This window comes from Oncorhynchus nerka, linkage group LG3, assembly GCF_034236695.1.
Source record: "Oncorhynchus nerka isolate Pitt River linkage group LG3, Oner_Uvic_2.0, whole genome shotgun sequence".
Classification (NCBI taxonomy): domain Eukaryota; kingdom Metazoa; phylum Chordata; class Actinopteri; order Salmoniformes; family Salmonidae; genus Oncorhynchus; species Oncorhynchus nerka.
The window spans coordinates 55,187,717-55,211,931 of record NC_088398.1 but is presented as its reverse complement, the minus strand read 5'-3'; the positions used below and the strand labels follow the sequence as shown (position 1 = coordinate 55,211,931).

General features: G+C 39.6%; 1 protein-coding gene across 1 annotated transcript in view; it reads right to left on the bottom strand.

Moving 5' to 3' along the window:
* The window catches only part of lrp1bb (low density lipoprotein receptor-related protein 1Bb), a 103,263-nt gene that overhangs the window by 10,738 nt on the left and 68,310 nt on the right, over nt 1-24,215 (bottom strand). Inside the window, 22 exon segments of the mRNA XM_065005692.1 lie at nt 552-628; nt 1,608-1,721; nt 2,950-3,054; nt 3,324-3,498; nt 4,322-4,483; nt 6,264-6,428; nt 6,779-6,904; nt 7,862-8,035; nt 8,371-8,487; nt 9,226-9,332; nt 11,270-11,493; nt 12,337-12,578; nt 13,524-13,643; nt 14,030-14,164; nt 14,443-14,587; nt 14,888-15,012; nt 15,286-15,408; nt 16,073-16,205; nt 16,885-16,991; nt 17,993-18,125; nt 19,148-19,254; nt 22,778-22,894. Coding sequence (XP_064861764.1) covers nt 552-628; nt 1,608-1,721; nt 2,950-3,054; nt 3,324-3,498; nt 4,322-4,483; nt 6,264-6,428; nt 6,779-6,904; nt 7,862-8,035; nt 8,371-8,487; nt 9,226-9,332; nt 11,270-11,493; nt 12,337-12,578; nt 13,524-13,643; nt 14,030-14,164; nt 14,443-14,587; nt 14,888-15,012; nt 15,286-15,408; nt 16,073-16,205; nt 16,885-16,991; nt 17,993-18,125; nt 19,148-19,254; nt 22,778-22,894 — 3,033 coding nt within the window.

Here is a 24,215-nt window from a genome sequence, read left to right as displayed (position 1 = left end):
AGTCTATCACACAATATTTATTTTGCTCCTTTGCACCCCAAAAAATATTACAATATGGGGATGAGGTAGTTGGATGGGCTATTTACAGGTGGGCTATGTACAGGTGCAATGATCTGTAAGCTGCTCTGACAGCTGATGCTTAAAGTTTGTGAGGGAGATATGAGTCTCCAGCTTCAGTGATTTTTGCAATTCGTTCCAGTCATTGGCAGCAGAGAACTGGAAGGAAAGGAGGCCAAAGGAGGAATTGGCTGTCTGCTTACTGCTTTGCTTTATATTGGCTAGGTCACAGTTGCAAATGAGAACTTGTCCTGGCCTACCTGGATAAATAAAAGTGAAAATTTAAAAAAAGAAAATCTGTCTGCTTATTGGTCTGCTTATCGGTGTATTTCCACTTGGACAGATTTTGATGGGAGTGGACCATCTCACTTAGCCTCTTGCTCTCTGTTTATAGTTAGGCATACGTGTCGACAATCCACCTAATGATAGCCATCCTCTGGTTAGTCTTTTGGTTATGTATGACACTGGGTGAGTAATGTGACTCCTGAACTCACTTCCACTGGTGTTGTCCGATCTGCTGCTTTTAGGGGCGGGCCTTTCACACTGTGTCCCTGCCCAATTTGCTGAGCACCTGGAACAGACCAATCAGAGATGAGAAAATCAACCATAGTCCTTAGCGCTCTCTACCTTAATCCCCACATAGAACGATCACTATAGGAACAAAGGAGACACTAAACCATGGATAAAAATATTACAGATTTACTCCAGTAGATTAGATATAAAGAACACAGAAGACATCTACATTTAGTGAGGAGTAGATAACATACTGATTAACATGATAAATATTCAGCAAAAAACTATGAGAAAACAAGGAGTCATCTGGTTTGCTGTTTGGATGGTATCCAATGGGAGTGATGAATGACCCTAGTTAGAGGAGATGATTTCCAATTGGACATGATTGACGCTGATGTGTCTGTAAAGCATGAGTGATCTGATGGCTGCAACTGGATGGTGACGGAAGGTATGAAATTATACTAAATTACATGCACTCCATGAATCAGGAATAAGAATGAGAATAGCATCACACACATACAAACAATGAATCATTCCCCCATAGAAAGAATGTCACAGCATGGACAATCCTGAATTTTAATGGGAAAAAGATCAAATACAATGTTGTTAGGGAAAATACTAGGTAAGATCTGATGAACAGAAAAGTGTTTGTTATCTAATCTACAACACAACCATTGACATGCTGTTGAAAGTACTTATTTCATAACTAAATACTATGCAACTCAAAGTTAAAGGTCCACGTTTTCTTGTCTCCAAATTCACATTGCAAAATTAGTCATCATACATGCAGGTCACAACAGGTCCCCTATATTCACATGTCACGTCACATGATCACTTTAATGTTACTCGAAGGGCATGTCAGCTCGGGCTGAATGAGATGTGGATGGTTAGCAGTGAGTTAAAGAGGGAGTAGGTACTGTATTATAGTGGGAAAAGTGTTATATAGACCATCACACTGGCTGAAATGGAACTGAATGACGAGAGGGCGGGGTGGTGAGACCTCTGGAACAGCCACAGGAAGTGAGGAAGGGACCTACTTGCAGCGTGGTTTGTTAAGGGCATTGATAGTGCACATCCCGTCATTCTGACAGAAGTAATCACATGGGTTGGCCAGCTCATCACAACGTTGGTTCTTGAACCCTGTCGTGCAGCTGTAAAACAGTGTGGTGGTGTGATTTTGATAAAAACGACCAACCCTTCAACATGGCAACAAACAAAATAGGACAGATTTGTTCCAAAATATTTTAATAGAGTCGTCCCTTGGTAAACTTTCATGTTTCTATCATTCATGCAAAAAATGTTTTACTAAAACTAAACTAGAAACCTTATGGTTAGCTAAACCAGAGACAACCACATCCATTGAGGCAAAAAATATGTTATCAATTCACACTATGCTTATTTACAGTATTTCTAAAAAATGAACAGTACATTTTTAATACAGAAAAATAAACAGAAATAAGCAAATGCAGATTATTTATGAACATGTTGATCTTGATAAACAGTCTGTGCCCTGTGAATTCATCAAAACGATTATTAAGCCCACTTTATGTTTATATACACTGATTATATTTACTGGCGGAACACATTGATGACTTTTGAAAATCCCTTAGACCTTTAAGACAGTTATCTGAAAATTACCATCTCAATGAGGATTCTTCTGCCTGTGGAGTTTCTCGGGTGGCTTGGATAAGATATTAATTTACTCTGTTATAGTTTAAGGTCAAACATTATGATTTCTTGACACAGACGTATCCATCATCTAACCTAATCTCTATGCCTCGCAGCCAATGAATAAACCACATTATCAAGATCTGTTAACCTCGTGGAAAATGAGATGGGATCATTTGCATAGAAATTGATTCTATCCCTTGAATCTTGCCAGTCATGGCCACAAATTTCATTTTAACTACAATGGACAATGGGGGCAGTAAAATAGATCGTTCAAGCAACAAGGTTTCCCTTTTCAGAGGGATTTCCAATCATCTCCGTGGGGAGGTCTTTAACATTGAACCACACCTGATTATAACAGAGCTGAAATTAATCTTTGTGGATCACCAGAACTGCAGAGTATACATTCTCTTGGATGATTCCCACAGGTCTCTGGAGCCAACCTATTGTCCTCTACCAGTCATTGCCACGGAGTTTCTGCTGCTCATTACTTGTATAACCCACTCCTTATCACTGAAAATCAAAATAGTGTATACGCTTTCTCCTGAAGCCTACCAGAGTGGAGACACAATGACAAATGAACAGTGTGATACGTTCTGAACAGTAACGTTTCAGTAGTTTAAGTTTGTGAAGATTAAAATAAGAATAGAGAAAACTTTCCTAGGCTATTGTTATTCCAGGCTATTGCTAGTAGGTAGTTACTGTACTTACTGACAGAAGGGCAGATTGGTGTCAGGGTCCAGGTGACAGGTACCTCCGTTGTAACAGTAGCCGTCACATAGCTGACAGCTGGGTGCCATCCTGCCATTAGTACAGCTGAAGGAAAACAGAGGAAAGCTGCTGTCACTGAGTGGCCCACAATTTCTGTCTTTCTTTCATTGTTTGAGTTTGCAAGACTACTGATTGATAACCTATTTTCTGTGTAAACGGTATTGAAAAATGTGAAGCTGTGGAATGTTAATGCATTATAACCATAGAAAATACAATACATGGAAGACTTTCAACTACAGTACATCAAGCATTAGCTCTAAGGAGTTAACCCAACATAGAATATAAAGTAATGTTGTGAGATGCTAACAACTTACTTGCAGACCACATCTCCTGTGTCATCGTTGACGAGGCAAGGTGCTCCATGGCACCTCAGGCACTTGTCCACCTCACACTTGTTGCCCTCGTATTTGGCTGGACACACGCACTCTACATGGCCACTACTGGACAATGTACAGGCCTTGGAGTTTACACAGTAATGGTGGCAGATGTCTGTCAGAAGAGAGAGAGACCAGAAAAAGAGATAGAGGAGAGAGAGGTGCATTTCATATTAAGGAAATGGGAGCATAGTTTTAGTTGATTTGATAACATTTTTACAGGCCTTTAATGAGAATTAATTATCTGTATTAAATGGCATCTCGTTCATAGATGAAAACGTATCACCCCTTGGGCAAGTTACAGTAGAAACTCAGTAATGGCGTCAGTTGAAATTGTTTTCCCCACAATTTATAATGACAAAGCCAACATAAGGGAGGGAAATATTTTATCAGTGCAGCACAGAAACCCCCAAAGGTTGTTTAGAGTGGCATTTAGAATTACTCTCTCGCCCCCACATGGTATTTGTAGCTATGAAATGCCCTTTCTGGAATAAAACCCCCCAAAAACAATTCATTGTTTGATTTAGTATTTATTGTTGTCGTTGGAACCTTAAATATGCAAAACTAAAAAGATATCAGATTTCTAGAGAGTGTGACTGAATATAAATGGTCAGCTATTGTTGTTTATTCATGTTCTTTAGTGATCTTGGGAATGCTATAGGGTAGGTTGATACGGATTGTGTTAAGGTCAGATGTTTATGTGTAGTTTGTTGCTATTGCTGGTGGATTGGCCTATGGTCGGAAATACATGACATGATTTTAAGGGGGGGGCCTGTGCTCCCCATAACAAATCAGTGGCTCTCCATGGGACTTGAAATATATATTTGGGACCCTCGAAAAATATATTTGACCTCAGGCACCCTCAAGGGACATTAGGCACCCTCAAGGGACATTAGGCACCCCCAAGAGTCCATACGTAATTGGATCCCTTTACTCACGGTAAAGACAGCGGTCTCCAGTATACTCTGCCATGCAGCGGCACACCGGCTGGTTCCCTAGGCTGACATCACAGGTACCACCATTCAGACAGTAGTAATCACACACCCGCTTCTCACAGAACGGACCTGTAAACCCTACAGGGCACCGACATGTTGGCTTCCCTGGAGGGATGGAGGGAGGAGAGGAGAGGATTGAGAGTTTGGCTAACAATTCCATTTACATTGTCTATTACAAAGATACTATAACTCAAGTGTTGAGGATGTGTGTGTTTGTTCCCAAAGTTGACTATCAAGTATCTGAAAAACCCAAGATAAAAGGTCCTTAATAACACAAGGACCCTGGAGGTCAGAGAGAAATATTTCCAGTCCTTTAATTGATTAAAGTGGGTGCCTCCAGCGAGACCTGTTCTCTTCCATCACCAAACTGGGGTTCTTGAGGAAAGACATTAACAATAAGCTCTCCCAAGCTCTGCTTCCATCGCTCATTTTGAACAATACTCCCCAAGCCTGGGGATGTGTGCTCAACACAGCGAAACCTCTTACTTTATGAAAAAACTCTCAGTCTTCTAGCATGGATGAACAGCACACAGAATAGTCAGTGACTGTATGCCCAGCAGCGGAACAAATGTCCCATCACTTTGTTTCACTCCTCTTCGACTGCATTGGCCATAAATGAGGGTACCATTCGTCATACAATACAGATCATATAATACTGACTGAGCTGGTGAACCAAACAAGATTGAGAAATCCTGCCTCCAACTCTCCAACTAATTTAAAATCCTGCTGTGATACTCACTTCGTTTCAATCACATATTTGTCTCTTAAAAACAGAATGTTATTACATATCACTGACACATATCAGGCATCTGTCTAGCTCATTAGCCAAATGCTGCTGTCATAATACAAAGGCTGACAGCTTGAAGTCAATTGACTGAGGACACCAACATGTTCTCAACATATTATTCCCAAGCTATCAAATTCCCCCTGGGCAAGATGACACATTTATTACAAGAAGAGATGAGAAAATATATGTTTTAAGGGCAAACATTTCACTTCCCAGACTAAACGATTCAAATCAAAAGTTGTAGGCCAGTCTCTGAATACCTTATCTACCCCAGTAATGACAGGAGCATTAAAACTACTCTGACTGTTCAATTACAGTTTTTATGCATGTGTTAGCATTCAACACTCAGCTACTATATTTAGCACACTCTCTAAAATGGTCTTTTATCATTTTCAAGGTTTACAAAACCATGAAGCGATTTCACATTTTCACGAATCTTCAAAAATAATTGTAACAGTCAGAAAAACCACAGCAATCCAAATGTATCTATCTCTATGGGTAATTGCTCTTGTGAGTCCACACAGTCCATCATTTCTAAGAGACTGATATGTTGTGAATAATTGCCCTCTTGCATGCATTATGTAATCGATGGACTGGTTTTTAGCAGGGAGACGTGAAGTAAAACTCAAGTGCTCGGCACTATTTTAGTTTATCCATGTTAAGTGGATGTTAAGTGGCAAACTAACAATGAGACAAATTGTCAAATGTGTGTATAAATACATGTAACGACAAAAGAAAAAGCTGGAAAACAAAGTTTATTTTTGTCCTCCAAAGAGGGGAGAAGAACAGGCCAATGATAATAAATATATGAATAATAATAATAATAACATGAGACATGATCGGTTCAGTTATTAACACATCTTGTCTCTATTATGCTTCATGCTTATTCTACCTATATCAATCAATCAATGTTGTAAGATTGTTTGTAGCACAAGCGCCTTTAGATACTGACCAGTGACAACAACCCAGAGAGTTCTTAACGACTTACCTACTTTTGAGTAAAGACCTGTGGGCACATAACGCCTTATGTCAATCCTGCTCTGATCAATCCATACATTTTTCTACCAATCAATATATGGATTTTAACAGCAGACTCACCCAGGGGTGAGCCCATGCAGGTGCCTCCGTTGAAGCAGTAGTCGGTGCAGTGGTTGACCTCACAGCGTTCTCCAGAGAAGTCAGGCCAGCAGTAGCAGCGCCAGTCCCCCTTCTCATTGGCCAGGCAACGCCCGCCGTTCTCACACGGTGGCCGGCACAGCTCGCCTACAATACAACACCAATGCACAGCATGTTCATTATGCTGAACATGTGGACAGGTTTTCTGAAGTACCTTCTAAACTATGAATCATCATCAGTGTCATTTAGCTGGGCCAGGAGAAAGAGCATGATACAGGACAAGCATGTCATCTTATGTTATTATTTCAAAACATGCACTTCCACATTCAAGTCTTATTTTGAAGTACACAAAATGCTGAGCGATTCAGAGAGATTTGACTTCATTCATTTGCATTGGCCAAGTGCCATCTCAGCTGGATTGTCTACTGTAGCAGTTTTAGAGGTGATATTACGTTGGCAGGCAGTAAGTGAAGTTTAGGCAGGGGTCTTGAATATACCTGAGATGTTGACATCACTGCAGGAGCCGTTGATCAGTACCTTCCCTTCTGGACAAGTGCAGGTGGCACCCATTGGGTTCAGCAGACACATGAAGTCACAGTTCATTCTCAGGCATGGGTTGACCGCTGCAACAAGACAAGAGGCAAACGGTAGCCGAAGCTTCAATACAGCCGTCAAACAAAACACATTCATGTCTTTACTATTCTTCGATTAAACATTTTCTAAATTGTATATTTGACAACATAGAGAGGGAAGAGGCTAAACCTTATGAATTAGTTCATACTATCCACAAATGTATTGCTAGTCAAAATCAACAAGAGACATGATCCACATTCCACTCAATGCCTAGTCCTAGAGGATTACTATGCCCTGTTAGCAAACACTACTTCGATATGCACAACATCAGCAGTATGCTGCCATTTTGCTACAATAAGTCAATTGAAGTGTTTGGGTATCCAATGAAACAGAAAAAAAACAATTACACAGATTTGTTGTGTTCGGGTTACAGGAATCATTGTAAATCAAAGCTAGCGAAAGAAGAGGGTGTCAGTGTGTTTCGCTGAAGACTACAAACCAACACTCATGGTCTTTCTGTTCTGCAAGATGTGCAGTACTAATGAGTCTTTGGAGAACGGTTCAGCTGCCCTTTACTGAAGAAAACCCCAAGCCAAGACGGATATGTCCGACGCTCCATAAACATTAACAATACACAGATAATTAAATAGCAACCAAGTAGAGAAGCAGAGAACGTGAAATATATTGGTCCTATCATGGGAAATGAGATGACTCTCATGTCCCACACTTGAGAAAATGAAAAACTAGCTCAAGACCACGATACGCTCTTCCATTCAAGAGTTAGACCCACATAACCATCTAGAATATCAACGCTACATTGTCGTCTTGTTTGTTACTGTAATATCATGTTTGTTACGCTGGCATCTACACTAGAAGGCTGTTCAGCTGCTATTATCAATATCCACATTACTCAACCCTGATCATTTCCCTGTATTACCCATGACCCTCATTAGCACTTGTATTCATTAAAATACCCACTGAAAAATCAGTAGACTTGATTTATTTACCATCTTGCTGCTTGTATCGGTGGGAGATCATGACATTGGTCGTTTTCTCGAGACCCAAGTGGAGAAACTCCACAGGCTGTTTTCCATACTTGTGAACTTTGAAGACCTCGTGTTTTAGCCCAGTCCCGTAGATGTAGTCTTCAAATATGTCAATCCTGTACGGCTGGGATATTCCTGGAAACACAGCCGTGGAAACAGAATAAAGGCAGGGTGGAAAGAAGCATATGACCATGAACACTGTGTTGTAGTTTTAATGAGGGTTTGTAAATCCCAGGACAGTACTAGTAGTTAGTAGGAAACCTAATCTGTGTGTAGTACTATACTACACCGATTGTTTAACAGCTTGCAATAGCCACACGCACACGCACACGCAGGCGCGCACACACACAAACACTATTATTGTAGCAATCTTTGGATAAAATGTAGAGGAAATTAAACAAATGATCACATCAGTAGCTAGTATGTGCTTGGATAGTCAATCTTTGTTTTGTTCTCAGTGGTGGTGTTACCGTGTCTGTCCCTGATTGCCACCAGAGGGTCCGACCCATCCAATCTCACACTGCCTATCTCGGAGAGCTCAGGATCAGCCCAGTACAAACGTTGGTTAAAGTAATCGATGGCCAGACCTGGGGAGAATGAGAGGAAGAGATTTATTTTGCTTATGAATTGTGTAAAGATCAATATGGACGCCTTCATTCCAACAGCCCTCAGGTTCTAAACAGCGTTAGGCTGTGGATAGACTGCATAAATAGACAGTTATTTTATTTATCTCCGTAAGGTATCTCACTTTCTACGCATTCGTCCGAAAGTCATTAACATTAAATCATACTACAGGACATATACAGTATACCAGTATATTTGTATTTTCTTTTGATGACAGACTTTTGGTGTTATGCCCTACATTTCCCTTTTTATAAAATTATTTTCTATCATGTGTTTGACTGGATAAATGACCCAAGTTGTCATGGCGATTAAATGGGTGTGTGTTTTTCCACAGATGATAAATTCCCTCTACCTTGGCAGAGACAGTACATGGGTCCCTTGCATTAAAGGAGGCCAAACCATCTTTTAAAAAGTAGATCAGCACTAAGTGTCTCCCCCAGGACCATCACAACAGGTTTGGTGTGTCAGACACATTCATTTACTTTTTTTCCATGGCCTTATTTTCAAACATATCTATCCTCTAGTCTACAACTAGCCTGGTCCCAGATCGGTTTGTACTGTCTTGCCAACTCCTATGGTCGTTGTCATTGCCAAGACTGCACAAACAGATCTGGGACTAGGCTAGTCTAGAACATCCCACCTCAATCAAAAGATAAGTATGGACTTGCAGATTAATATGATCGTGTCCTGTAGATAGATACCTGTTGGTCTCCTGAGGTTCTTCTCCAAGAGGATCCTACGCATGGACCCATCCATAGCCGACTCCTCAATATGAGAATGATCACCTATTACTGTCCAGTACATCATCCTGTAGAAGATACAAAGATAAGCATTTCCTGTTAGATGTCCATAACATAGTTTTTCTTAATTTGTACTATTCTCTACATTGTAGAATAATAGTGATGGCATCAAAACTATGAAATAACACATATGGAATCATGTAGTAACCCAAAAAGTGTTAAACAAATCCAAATATATTTTATATTTCAGATTTTTCAAAGTAGCCACCCTTTGCCTTGATGACAGCTTTGCACTCTCCTAACCAGCTTCACCTGGAATGCTTTTCCAACAGTCCTAAAAGGTTCTCACATATACTGAGCCCTTGTTGGCTGCTTTTCCGTCACTCTGTGGTCCAACTCATCCCGAACCATCTCAATTGGGTTACTACATGATTCCATATGTGTTATTTCATAGTTTTGATGTCTTCACTATTATTCTACAACACCAAAAATAATAAAATAAAGAAAAGCCCTTGAATGAGAAGGCGTGTCCAAACATTTGACTGGTACTGTACATATTTAATTGATGAATCAGAGACATATTATATTTGTGTGGCTGTGATCGAGCGCTGCCTGGAAAATGCCCTCCATTCACCTTTTATGGTAATAAAAATGTCCTCCCTCATTTGCTGTAAAATTTGGAGATGTTGAACTAGGCCATGATAATTCTTAAAAGAAAGTGCAATTATGACATTTCTGTTTGGGCAGAATGCTGCAGTGACTTTTCCAAACTAAAAATGCATGCTGCCTAGTAAGTGCCAAACACTGGCTGCACATTCTGGAAGATTGATTGTCCTTTAGAACAATTTAAGAGCTACAGCCCACAATTCCATGCAAAAGACACGATGTTCAATATTTTGTTTATCAATACATGATTGTGTCTCTATCTTCTGCCTTGATATAGGCTCTGAAATTAAATAGGTTAGGCTATGATGTTACGCTCCTAATCGCACAGCAATACTGGAGCCAACCCATACTGTCACATAGGATTAGGTCTACTGTCAATGCTACCGGTCTATTTACTTTCCAGCATGCTTGGCTATTGAATGAGCGATTGATAAATGGTGGCCTACTATTTGTTGTGTAGTGGGAATAATTTAAACCAGTTATGTCAGAAAAGGAGAGAGACATGTCCTGCAATGTGATTATGAATTAGGCCTATTTAATAAAAGTGAAATACAAATATATTAGACAACATGCTGCTATGCAATCTCCTTACCAATGGCAAATGCATCTGTTTAATCATTAGGCCTATATTTTTTTATTATAATTGCTGTGCATCAAACACCTCCCATTTCCCCCACCAAACAATAAGCATATTTGCTTGCAATACAGTTGATCAACCTTCTAGAAGTTGTGCGTACGCATGGTCAGTGTTGGGGAAGCTACTCTGAAAATATAATCAAGCTACCAATTACTTCACACTGGAAGCTACCCTTAGAAAAACATAGTTTACTTAACTAAAGTTACTTTTAAGCATCTCACTACATCCAAACTACTATGTGAAAAATGATTAAAATATTGAATCTGAAATGTCATAGACTACAAATTGCAAGAACAGATCACTCTGGAGTCAGATGTTAACAGAATGTGCAATTTAGCCTATTAAACACAACTATTTTTCAAGTGAAAATGAGGTGGGTCTACTGCTGGAAAAGAAAGACATTTTTTGCCAACTTTTGTAGGATAAAAAGCACCTTTGATAATGAGGCCCCTGGTCTTCATGGATAACGGGATTAAACACATCACTGTCTATACTTAAAGAATCCCTGGAATCCTTGTCTATACTTAAAAGCTTTTTAAAAAATCAGTAAGAAAACAAATCTTGGATACAATCTTGGATGGATCTTTAAAAATTGCACTGCTGTCTTCCTCCGGCAGAGTACCAAAATAATGACAAAGCAAAAAAGTATAAAGTGAAAACACAATGATGAAATTTGACATGGTCTGAAAAGAATGCCCTTACCCTCGGGCTGGGTTGACAGCAATGGCGTACGGCTCTCCTGCAATGTCAGTTATCAGACGGGTGCAATTTGGCCCTCTGAGCTGGCCCACATTTATAGAGTATCTGAGCTTAGTCCAGTGGGCTGTGTAATAGCTGAACCAGTGCATCCGAGAGTGGTCTGTCCAATAGATATTTCCTGTAATCCAGTCAGCAGACACATCCCTTGGTCTACGGAAGTCTGAACACTGCAAGGAAAATGAGAGCTTGTAAACATGAAATCGTGAAAATGACGAAGACTTCCAAGGTATTTGTATTACACATGGCAAATGAACTTGAAACTTCTAACATTCAGATGTGAAGAATTTTCTTAAAACTGTTGTCCATTGGTTTCTTTAGATGCACTCACTATTCTGACCACTATCAAACGTGATACAGGTATGTCTAATGCAATACTTGATTCTAGTAAAGGTTTAGTAGTCTATGCTAAATGTGTAAGAAGTCTTACGTGTGATCCCATAATACTTTATGCCATGTTCCCAATGTGACAACAATGACTCAAACTTTAGAACAATGTACATCATGGTCTTAGAATAAGAGTATCTTCAAATGACATTGAAAGATGTGTGTAATTTATTTAAAAACACTGTGCTAGCTTTCTCCGACTTTGTCAGTAGGCATATCTACATCCGAGACATTCATTACATCTGAGACATTCCTTACTTTAGGTCAAACAATAACTGGAAAAAGCGTGGCACCTTGCTAATGTTCTGTTCTCTTGCTCACACACATTAATAAGATATGTGACTGTATGAGTTATACATTTAATCTTCAAGCGCTCACTGCTGTGTTCAAGCTCTCATTGCTATAATCATTCTATAATTCATTGTCCTCAAATGCAATAACCAAGACATAATGTAGCTTCAATGGCTTTAGAAAAGAAAGAATCATGCATATCTTGTAATGGGCTCCTTAATACTGTAGATACCCTGTCAATATCAGCATATGGATATTTAATGTACAAATCGTACATTCGATAACACATTAAAAAGTAAAGTAGACTTTCCAACCACACCTTTGGAGATACTTACTATGTTTCCGACAATAGTTTTACTTTGACTCTTGTCTAGGATTTCTTTGTAAAAAAGTCCACCAGGGTTAAACTGTGTAGCCCAGATAAACTTTTGTTGGTGTAACAGAGCATCCATCCCAATAATGCGGGCATTGTCCTCGATGCGAGTGAGGAATTTGTGTCCATGGCTCTGGTTAAATGGATACACAAAACTTCGGATTTCAGTGTCATTAGCTATGTAGAGCACTCGATCTTCTGGTCCTGCCCGTTGTTGAGTTATTAATATGCAAAGAAAATGAAAAGTGGCTCAATTCCATTTGGGGTTTTAAACAACAATTTTTACAGCATAATTCCATTTACAGAAGCAAAGTATCCTCTAATATATGTAATCAAGTCATCATTCATATATAAACATTATGGGGTAGTTTCCTGGACACAGATTAAGCCTAGTCCTGGACTAAAAGGCAAGTCCAATAGAGAATCTCCATTGAAAGTGCTTTTTATTCCAGAACTAGGCTTAATCTGTGTGCAGGAAAGCGACATGTTCCTTTATTATCAGGATAATAATACATAATCACATAGCAACAAGACCAGTCATTTATTATTACTACTACCCATGGTGCCAATCTGTAGGAATAGTGGGATAGATGAATATGTATCACAACGCAGTGTATCACAGTGGGGTATACACCCGTAACATTAACACTTTAGTAGAAAGTTGTGGAATATTATTAATCCATTATTAATATAATCCTTATTGGTCACATCAGAAACAGATGCAGACTCAGTTATTATACTCCTTAAATGTTTAAATGGCTGGTTTTGTATGCATTCAGTGTTACTTATACAATCCTGCCATCTTAATGTAAAGTTCATCCTAATAAAATACCAAAAATACCAAATCTGAATACTATGACAGTATATTTACAAGAGTGCTAAGGGTACAGTACTGTATGGGAGTACAGTGTTACCTTAATAGCTATTGAATAAAACTATTCAATTCAACTAAAGGGTATACAATATTCAATAAAATGTTGCATTTTATAGAAATACATACTATACTTAGTTTATACTAAAGTTTTAATTAATTTAGCAACAAATAACATCTCTATTGAAACAATCATAGTATAAGATACACATCAAGGTCTTTGATAGTTCAATTGTCTTCAGTTAGCACATACAGTACAGTAATAAAATGGTCCATACCTTTTACTATACAGTTTCCATTGATTTCCTTAAAATTCCTGTCACAAGTACACTTGTAGGATCCTTTAGTGTTTGTACAATAGTGAGCACACATGTCAAACCCAAGACACTCATTGATTTCTGAGGAGAAAAAAGAAAAATCAGTCAGTTACCAAGCTGCCATACCTCTCAAATAAGAAATGGTTGATATAGTCCCAACCTATCGATGTGAGGATATCTATTGTATATTCTAGTTGGGTAAAAACAATACATACATTTCAAGATTGGTGGCTTAAGGTAGAGAAATGAATATTCAATTATCTGGCAACAGCACTGGTGGACATTCCAGTCAGTTACTATAAACACTATAAACACCTACTTGGAAAGCCATGTTATGTATATTGTTCATCATCCACAGCTGCATTATGTACATGATATCTAACCACATTAGTTACATTTTATAATTCCATTATTACATTAAACATTCTGTCCAATTGAACAGTGAGGAGAAATAGGTCATACGCTACCTTCACACTGGCCAGTCTTTAGATTTCTCCTAAAGCCAGATTTACAATGACATATTGAACTTGTGTTTGTCTGATTGCAAATTGCATCCTCCCCACATGGGTTCGACTTCTTTCCACATACGTCTCCATGGGAAACTACAATTGAAAACAACACTTTGATTGCACATGAAAACACATTCCTAAACATTGTACATGCTTGCAAAAAGTTGCTTCATTGATGTGTGGAAGCCAAGAGAACAACTTTCACCGGACAGAAACACACACAGCAAATATGTTACTGCCATAAATATTCTGACATCATTTAACCCTTGGATCTAGCAGAAGAGCCCTAGATTATCTCACACATTCAGTTCCTTCCTAGTGACATGTATTACTTCCATCTAAACAGCAGGATATGGATCTGTGTGACACACACGCACAGGCCTTGCAGTCCTGCTCGTCCGAGCCCCCGTCCCCACAGTCATTGAAGAGGTCACACTGCAGCTGGGCTGGGATGCAGCGCTGGGTACTGCAGGTGAACTCTGCCTTCCCACAAGGCCTGGGTCGGCCAGACACCACCTCTGTTTTGGGACACAAACAGGACCCAAACACACATCGGATAGAAAGACCGCATCGGCAACAGAGAAGAAATTCATTTGCATGAAAGCACGGTTGGTGTTTTGAGATAGCTTTATAAAAATGCTGATAGTAGCCAAGATTCGAAGAATGATGTGGCTTTGAGTTTCTAGGGATATTAAAGGAACTTGACTAATACATCGTTTTTGATGCAATTAGGAATAAAGTTAGATTGGAAAATCAACCTCCTTAGTTCAACATTCTTGATGAAGAAAAATGTCATGTTTGAACTGGTATAAACGCACCACATTCCTTCTCGTCCGAGTTATCCCCACAGTCATCCACCTTGTTACACAATTGGTCAGGGCGCAGACACACACGGTCATTTCTACATCGGTGTGGCCGTGTAGGAGGACAAGGAAGTTTGGCTGGAGGGGAGAAGAAACACACAAGTATTCCAGACAGTCAAATACACTTTAGTTAATTCAACACAGTCCACTCTACTCCATTCAACAAATTCAATTCTAGTCCATTCATCAGAGTTGTATCAACTCCTTCATAAAAAAAGACATTCATTTTCTTTAAGAAACTCTTTCAACCATGAATATTACCTTACATGAAATATGTAAGTAATAGCTAATAAAATATCCATCAAACACCTTTGAGAAAACATCTAAGTGAGAGACGTTATTTCAACCCACCACACATCTCTGTGTCCTCGTCTGAGTTGTCTCCACAGTCGTCCTTGCCATCACACACCCATGCGTGGAGCTTGCACAAGGTGTTGTTGCAAATGAACTCATCGGGACGGCAGAAGAAGATGCCTGCAATTACAGACTGAAGGTGAGCAGCACTGCCCATGGGCTTTCTTTCTTTCACAAGGTCGTCTTTTCAATTTCCTTCAAAACTTCATATTCAACAGCATTGTGCTAGCAGTATAGTGTCTGAATGAAAGAATGTTCTTGTTAGAGAAATGACCTTTGCTTGGTCAGAATAGGACTATTGTGTTGTACACCTTTCACAACAAACACATGGCTAGAGTGGTGGTTGCTACGCTACTAGCCATGTGTGAGTTCAAACCCCCCACTGATCGTGACATTCATTGCACTGTGAAAACTAGGCGGGCTGCAATTGATTCTACCTAAGCTAAGAAGGAAGAACATATAATGTGTGTACCATATTGGCAGGCATGTGTTCTGTGTTAGTGTGTTCCAGTGAACATGCTCAACTCTGTCCCCATTTGCAATTTAATATTTGTTACATTTCTTATACAGGTAACACGTCCTGCTAGAACATTCAGTGGCTGCATATGTTTCAGTTTGTGCCTTCCTCATTGTGTGTGTGTGTGTGTAACACCTGAAATGCATGTCTCTACTGTAGTAGGACATGTTGCCTGTGTATTAAGACAATTAAGATGGACCTGTATAGAAAACCAATAGTTTTCTAGCACACTGGCATGTTTAGTGAGTATGTCCAGCCCTGTTGTACCTTGACTGCAGTTCTCCTCGTCGCTATGGTCCACACAGTCAAAGATGTCGTCACAGCGCCATCTCCGTGGGATACAGTGGGCATGGTTCAGACACAGGAACTCGTCTTCCTTGCACTCCTTCACGCAGCCCGCCTGGCAACACATAACAGTCATTATTAGATTATTGACATTAGATGTCAAACACAGACGAGACCTTACACTGGACACCAAAATATGTAGGGACCATCCGTACAAATAGGTATATATAATCTTTGCCGTATTAAAGGTCCAATGCAGTAATTTTTATCCCAATATCAACTAATTTGTGGTTAACAATTAAGTACTTTACTGTGATTGTTTTCAATTAAAATAGTTAAAAAGAAACAAAAATGTATTCTTAGCAAAGAGCAATTTCTCAAGCAAGAATTTTGCTAGGACTGTCTGGGAGTTGTTTGAGTGGGGAGGGGAAAATTGAAACTAGCTATTTTTGGCAGATAGAGAGTTCTAAACCTTTCTTATTGGTCTATTAACTAATGTACCGCCTGCTGATGTCACCAGTCAAGCCAAAACTCTATCCCACTAAAACAGGCTGAAGTTTCAGGTGGCCTTTTCATAATGGTCTTACACTAAAAGGGCATTATAATTATTTTCACAATTTCACAGCATTATTCCAACCTCATAGTGTGGAAATATATATAAAACACAAGAAAATCACTTTTTTTACTGCACTGGGCATTACTTACTGTAACTTTTTTGTAAATAAACAAAAAATGTGCAGTAAGTAAGTACAGATTGATTGATATAGATGAGTACCAGGCAGAGCCACACCCACCTCATCTGACCCATCCAGACAGTTGTCCTGTCCATCACATCTCAGACTGGCCGACACACACCCTCCACTGGCACACACATACTCATTTAAGGAGCAGGAGGGGAGCACTGGAAATACAAAGATCAGAGACGTAGAGCTTTATGAGTGTACACACTCTACCAAATAATAATACAACAGCCATCATTCACAGCATAAGTGGGGCTGGTTTGTACCTGCTCTGTACACTCATAAAGAAGGTTGCATGCTCCATGTTAGCCTAGTGTAAGTGCTAAAAAAAAACTTTATTTCCAAACCAGCAGTGCTGGACATTGGACAGATACTAGGTCTAAATATGATGTCTTCCCTCAGGCTAGGGCATGCTGTGTGCTGCCTGCTGCTGAATTAAGTGGTCTGAAACACACCCACACAATCATCACCACTGGGGCTCCGGATGAGGTTACACTGGCTAGCTACTGTACTGTAGTGGCTGCACTTCAGTAGAATACAAGGCATTTTCTGTTAGAATGGGAATGAGCCAATATCAATCCACTTACTGTCGGTAAAACACATGGCGTACTGATGCAGTAGCTACCTGGGGTGGCAGGTAGCCTAGTGTTGGGCCAGTAACCGAAAGATTGCTGGATCGAATCCCCGCGCTGACAAGGTAAAAATCAGTCGTTCTGCCCCTGAACAAGGCAGTTAACCCACTGTTCCTAGGCCATCATTGTAAATAATAATTTGCTCTTAACTGACTTGCCTAGTTAAAGAAAGGTCAAATAAAAATAAATAAATACAAAATATATTAATTGGTTACAGAATTGGAACAGTATTTCATTACATGTCACATAGAAAGTAGCCTTGGTATTTCTCCTGCTAGTACCTTGTAGCTATCGTAAAGGGTCAAGCAACCCCCTCCACACCAAAATTTTCTCATCTTACTCTACACCCCATTAAAAAGTCCAGAAAAACTATCTTTGTTCTGTTTTTTTAACCAAATAATATCAACTACAACACTACCACAGGAGCTCTGCAGTGATTCTCAGCTTTTAAACAACTACTTCAATTTCACATTAAGAAAGTTTTGGGGAAACGTTCCCTTCCGACCTCTAGTCTTTCTTGTATACTGTACCTGTTCCCTGGCAGTTTCTCTCGTCCTCTCCTGTCTTGCAGTCCTCCTGGCCATCACAGAGCCACTTGAGGGAGATGCAGAGGTTATTGAGACACTGAAACTGGTCCTCAGCACACCGAGCCTCACAGCCCTTCTATAGAGAGATATACAGAACAAGAAGCTGACATTTCCATAAGGCTCATAAGAACACCACAGATGTTCTTATTCTTATACAGTAGGAACATCAGGTAATACTTTATTTGAAGGGTACCTACAGTACATAAGGACTTCATAGCACATTCATTACCCATACATAACACATTCATAGACTATGTTAACTCTTTACAGTGAGTGTTCATTGTCAGTTTATTAGGTTTTTGGTAAGAAATGTGGGGGGAGGTAAGAAAAGTAGTTGTTTACAAGAGAAACCATGCATCGCTGACAAATGTTTACTTACTCTGTGAACTAAATATACAGTTTGACCCAGAAAGACATCATTGGGACCACACACACAATAATGGATTAACAGAGGTTGCACATAGAGGGGATTATTCATACTATATACTGTAATTGCTGTGGAGGTATTTAACAGAGCAATAAATTACAAGGCATAATAAATGGGTAATTCCGCGCCTTTCACCTTGAATTAGCCATTCCACAATGGAGATATGAATATTTTCTAAGGATCGTCTCATTTTTCATGAATAGCTCACGCGTTAAAAAAATTCACATTCTGCAAAACAGGTCCACAACTCCTATGCAAGGCTAGTTAAAGCAGTATTTTGAGTTAGTGAACCAGTTTGCATAATTATTTATACATTTGCATAAGAGCAGAAACATAAAATGTCTCTCTATTAGGACATTGTCAGCCTTAGTAGGCTATTCTCTCATGCGTTCCAATAAATGTAATATTTAACGATTTGGATTTCATAATGCTATTAAATCATCAAGCCCGTTGTTGCATTTTCAATTCAATAATCATGCCTTTCAGAAAAAAACTAAAACATACATTGATGTTTAGCCCTCAAAAATAAATAAATAAACATGGGGGTAGGGTCAATTCACTCAAATCAGATTATTCAAGAATGGACAGACACGTGGTTGTGATTCACACAGTTTACAGGCTATAACATGCTATTTAAAGGCTGCTGTTAAATGACAACAGGGATCACTGACCTCGTCTGAATTATCATGGCAATCATAGTCTCCATCGCAGCGGAATCGAGCCGAGATGCAGTCCCCGTTAGCACAGGCAAAGTCCTTGTGGTTACAGGTCAATGGCTCTGAGTCAAGGGGAGAACAAGGACATTACCACACTTGAAATAGAAATGAAGTAGGAGCCGCAATAGAAATGAAGTAGGAGCTGGCCCCAAAAAACGATACGCTCCACCACCTACCGATAATTAGAATTGTTAAATGTTACCTGGATCTCTATCATTTTTTACAAGGCTCTAGCACTCCCTAGCAAGTGGTGTCTGTTATAGACTATTTATAGTTATAGACTAGGTTATATACACTTTTATACAATAGTCTTGGAAAAGCAACCAACCTCTAAGAAAATACACACATGGGTCTTTATAAGAGGTGACATAAGAGAAGAGAATCCCCTAGACCCCTTTTACAGGAGATATCTCTTTAGCATTGCATGCTAATCATCTGGCAGTAGGCCTACTGTATAAACCATCTGGTGGCTTGTCAGACGTTTGTTGGACTTGATAGTTGGCATGCCAGTGGCTTTCAAGATGTTAATACATTCATAGCTATAGTGACAGCTTAGGGAGACAGTATACTCCTGAGACCTACTATCTGGCAACCTCCACTCTGCACATTAAGGTACACTGTATGTCTAGGTCTCTGAGGACAACATTATGCCATATTTAAGCAGCATCAAATTCCAGTGCTGGGGTTTTTCCCCTTATCCCCTTGTTATCGTGGACTGTTAACTGACTGTAGGGAGTGAAGGTAGTTGTGTTTATGAGCTGATCTGTTATCATGGACTGTTAACAGACTATAGGGAGCGTTATGAGCTGCAGTTAGAGGAAAGGTCCCAGCAGAGCCTGCAGTCTACAGCAGATTGTGATTTGCAGCCTCTCTCTCTCTGCTGTCTGCTAGCCTAGCTGGCACACCTGCTTAATTCTTTACCATCCAACACTCGACTGGACTTTATTTGCATTTTAAGTGACATCAATAGGTAAGGGGAATAAGCATATAATAAATCAAATGAACGATGCATACTCAGCATAAATTGCAAATACACACATGGATGCTTGTGTGCACGCACACGTACATAGTGCAGAGATGAGATATGGACTAACTGGGTTAACAAAGACCTTTCATAAGTAAACATAAACTTTATTCCAGCAGTTGGTGATGAATATGTAAACAAAAAAAAGTGAGCTTGGGAAAATTACAGAGGAGAGACGGTATCAAAGCGGAGGATTCTCTGGAGCTCTGACTTTCTTTCAGATCCAAAGAGGTTGGAGCGGGAACATGCTCAGAGGGCATAGCCAAGTTATAAACAGCTAGGTACAGCGCTCCACTGAGCTGCCAGCTGCTTAACTTTGATTGTGGGAACACTTTACAAAGTTTAGCAGAGGAATGGTACAGTATACAAAGACACAAAGCAAGAGGGAAAAACAGAGTAACACAGTTCATCCTTAAACAGTCCCAAAATACCAATGGAGCTGCGCAGGTGCATACGCAGAGTAAATACACATGACTTCTCCATGACTTTTAACCATATTTCCATGACCAACAATTGCTGGCGTCTCTATGTACGTATACAAAAATAAGCGTAATGTGGTATCGACACTGGTAGGCTGCTCTCTGATCCCATGTACCACCTCCTGTTATTGTGCAAGGCACTTAACCCCCACAAAGTAAAACACCTGTCAGGTAACTGTACAAAACACATGTGGTCAACTCTCAGTCTGGAGAGCTACTTGGTGTGCAGGCTTTTGATCAAGCCCTGCTCAAACACAGAGCCAGTTAATCATGGTCCGGTTGAGCAGCTCATTTCTAAAATGTGGTTTGTTACATGACGAATGGAATAAAGGCCTGCACACCCATTAGCTCTCCTGGATGATGGTTGACTACCCTTGATGTACTGTATAACATTGTAACCAAATACGTGTTATGCCTTTTGAAATAATTAGCTCATTTTTTAACTTGAATATCCGAAACATACAATATACTTGCAGCGAAGCCGCTCAACAACGACACCAATAATTAGCTCACTATCAAAGATCAAATGGCTTTGATAGACTACAAATCTCTTCATTCAGCTAAAGCGAGCCCACAAATCGTCTTCAGGGAAATGTACCTTTTCTAGTTTAGCCATATTTATCTTAGCTAGCTACCTTAGAAGAGTTTACTTTTCAGGCTGACTAGAATCTATTGAGTTGCAATGTCCCATACATTGGATGCCTAAATCAACTGGAAGTATCTACAAAACAAGTGTTGAAGACACATAATCCAAAAGAAAGGCTACATCAAAAAAATTATCCTAAAATTACTGTTTGCGATTCACCACGTTTGAACTGATTCCCAACTAATACAATGACAAAGTGAATAGTTTGTTTCGTGCAAAATAGTTGTTTAAATTAATCATATGAATAATTTTAAAAAGGCATATACAGTTGAAGTCGGAAGTTTACATCCACTTAGGTTGGAGTCATTAAAACTTGTTTTTCAACCACTCCACAAATTTCTTGTTAACAAACTATAGTTTTGGCAAGTTGGTTAGGACATCTACTTTGTGCATGACACAAGTAATTTTTCCAACAATTGTTTACAGACAGATTATTTAACTTATAATTCACTGTATCACAATTCCAGTGGGTCAGAAGTTTACATACACTAATTTGACTGTGCCTTTAAACAGCTTGGAAAATTCCAGAAAATGATGTCATGGCTTTAGAAGCTTCGGACAGGCTAATTGACATCATTTGAGTCAATTGGAGGTGTACCTGTGGATGCATTTCAAGGCCTACCTTCAAACTCGGTGCCTCTTTGCTTGACATCATGGGAAAATCTAAAGAAATCAGCCAAGACCTGAGAAAAAAACTTGTAGACCTCCACAAGTCTGCTTCATCCTTGGGAGCAATTTCCAAACGCCTGAAGGTACCACGTTCATCGGTACAAATAATGGTACGCAATAGTAACTGACCAAAGACAAGGGCATTTTTACAAGGATTAAATGTCAGGAATTGTGAAAATCTGAGTTTAAATGTATTTGGCTAAGGTGTATGTAAACTTCCGACTTCAACTGTATGTAATGGCCTTATTCGCGAGTGTCAATGGAATTACATGCTAACAATAGCTAGTTAACTAGAGGGTACAAGATATGTTTTGAATTGGCTACCTAGTTATTAGTCTGTTCTCTATTATATTTGATAGGTTAGGCCTACTTGCTGCTGCAATGTCCAACTGTCTCTCTGTCCTTTAGCAATGGCCCACTTGTCTTGCACACATGCAGGTGACGCACGCAAACAGAGCCGCGCAAGAGTGTCATTCAGATCCTGGCTGATTGATACAACTTTTTATTTATAACTGTGGCTAAATAAATTACATTAACAGAAATTATAAAAGGAATTTTCATAAAATCCCTCAAATTTGGTCAAATTGATCATTTTCCAAAACTTTTCCAGGCCTGGAAAATACTATTTGAAAATACTATACTACTTTTCCATGATTTTCATGACCGTACAAACCCCAGTTGGCCTGTACGACGTCAAGAGCATATATAAGTTGGTAAAAGCTAGGAGGGAGCTAAGAAAGTAGAGCAGCAGACATAGGTGTACTCACTGCAGTTCTGCTCATCTGAGTTGTCTCCACAGTCGTTCTGGCTGTCACACCTCCAGTGGTCCGGGATGCAGTTGTTATTTTCACAGCGGAATTCATGAGGTCCGCAGGTCTTTTCATCTTTTTTACATCAGGAAACAAACAAACCGACAGATGCAAATGTCTTCAAAGAGCATGAATATTAATGGTGGAGCTATCATATTTCTATGTGTAATCATCATTTCCTCAGGGTTTCCTCGTAGTGCAAGGCTGACACCAAGTTCAAAACATCCCTCGTACTCGAGAGACACTAACACAGTGTAAGATGAAATACCTGACTGTGCTGCCAATGGCTTAGATCTCCTAACAGAATCTATGACAACAACTTTGCAATATTAAACACCTTTTCTTAAGACCCCACAAAATATTTGCAATTTTTTTTGTTGATAAAATGATGTCTTCCTAAGATTGGTGATAGAGAAAGTGTTACCTCCCCTCCCTGTGAGACTAAGGCAGAAACTAAAATAAGTGTCACGTCCTGACCTTAGTTATCTTTGTTTTCTTTATTGTTTTGGTTAGGTCAGGGTGTGACGAGGGTGGAATGTGTGTTTCTGTCTTGTCTAGGGTTTTTGTACATCTATGGGGTTTTGGTATGTCTAGGTAAATGTAGGTCTATGGTGGCCTGAATTGGTTCCCAATCAGAGGCAGCAGTTTATCGTTGTCTCTGATTGGGGATCCTATTTAGGTTGCCATTTCCAGTTTGGTTTTGTGGGTTATTGTCTATGTGTAGTTGCATGTCAGCACTCTTGTGTTATATAGCTTCACGTTCGTTTTCTTATTTTGTTTAGTGTTCTTAGTTTAATAAAGAAGAATGTATTCATATCACGCTGCGCCTTGGTCTCCTCGTTATGACGAACGTTTTGATTATGTCATCCAATAGCTCACTGACCTGATGATGAAAATAATCATGGCCTCTAATCCTTCAAGCTGCATACCCTATTCCAACTAAACTACTGAAAGAGCTGCTTCCTGTGCTTGGCCCTCCTATGTTGAACATAATAAACGGCTCTCTATCTACCGGATGTGTACCAAACTCAACTCAAAGTGGCAGTAATAAAGCCTCTCTTGAAAAAGCCAAACCTTGACCCAGAAAATATTAAAAACTACCGGCCTATATCGAATCTTCCATTCCTCTCAAATTTAGAAAAAGCTGTTGCGCAGCAACTCACTGCCTTCCTGAAGACAAACAATGTATACGAAATGCTTCAGTCTGGTTTTAGACCCCATCATAGCACTGAGACTGCACTTGTGTAGGTGGTAAATGACCTTTTAATGGCGTCAGACCGAGGCTCTGCATCTGTGCTCTTAGACCTTAGTGCTGCTTTTGATACCATCGATCACCACATTCTCTTGGAGATTGAAAACCCAAATTGGTCTACACGGACAAGTTCTGGCCTGGTTT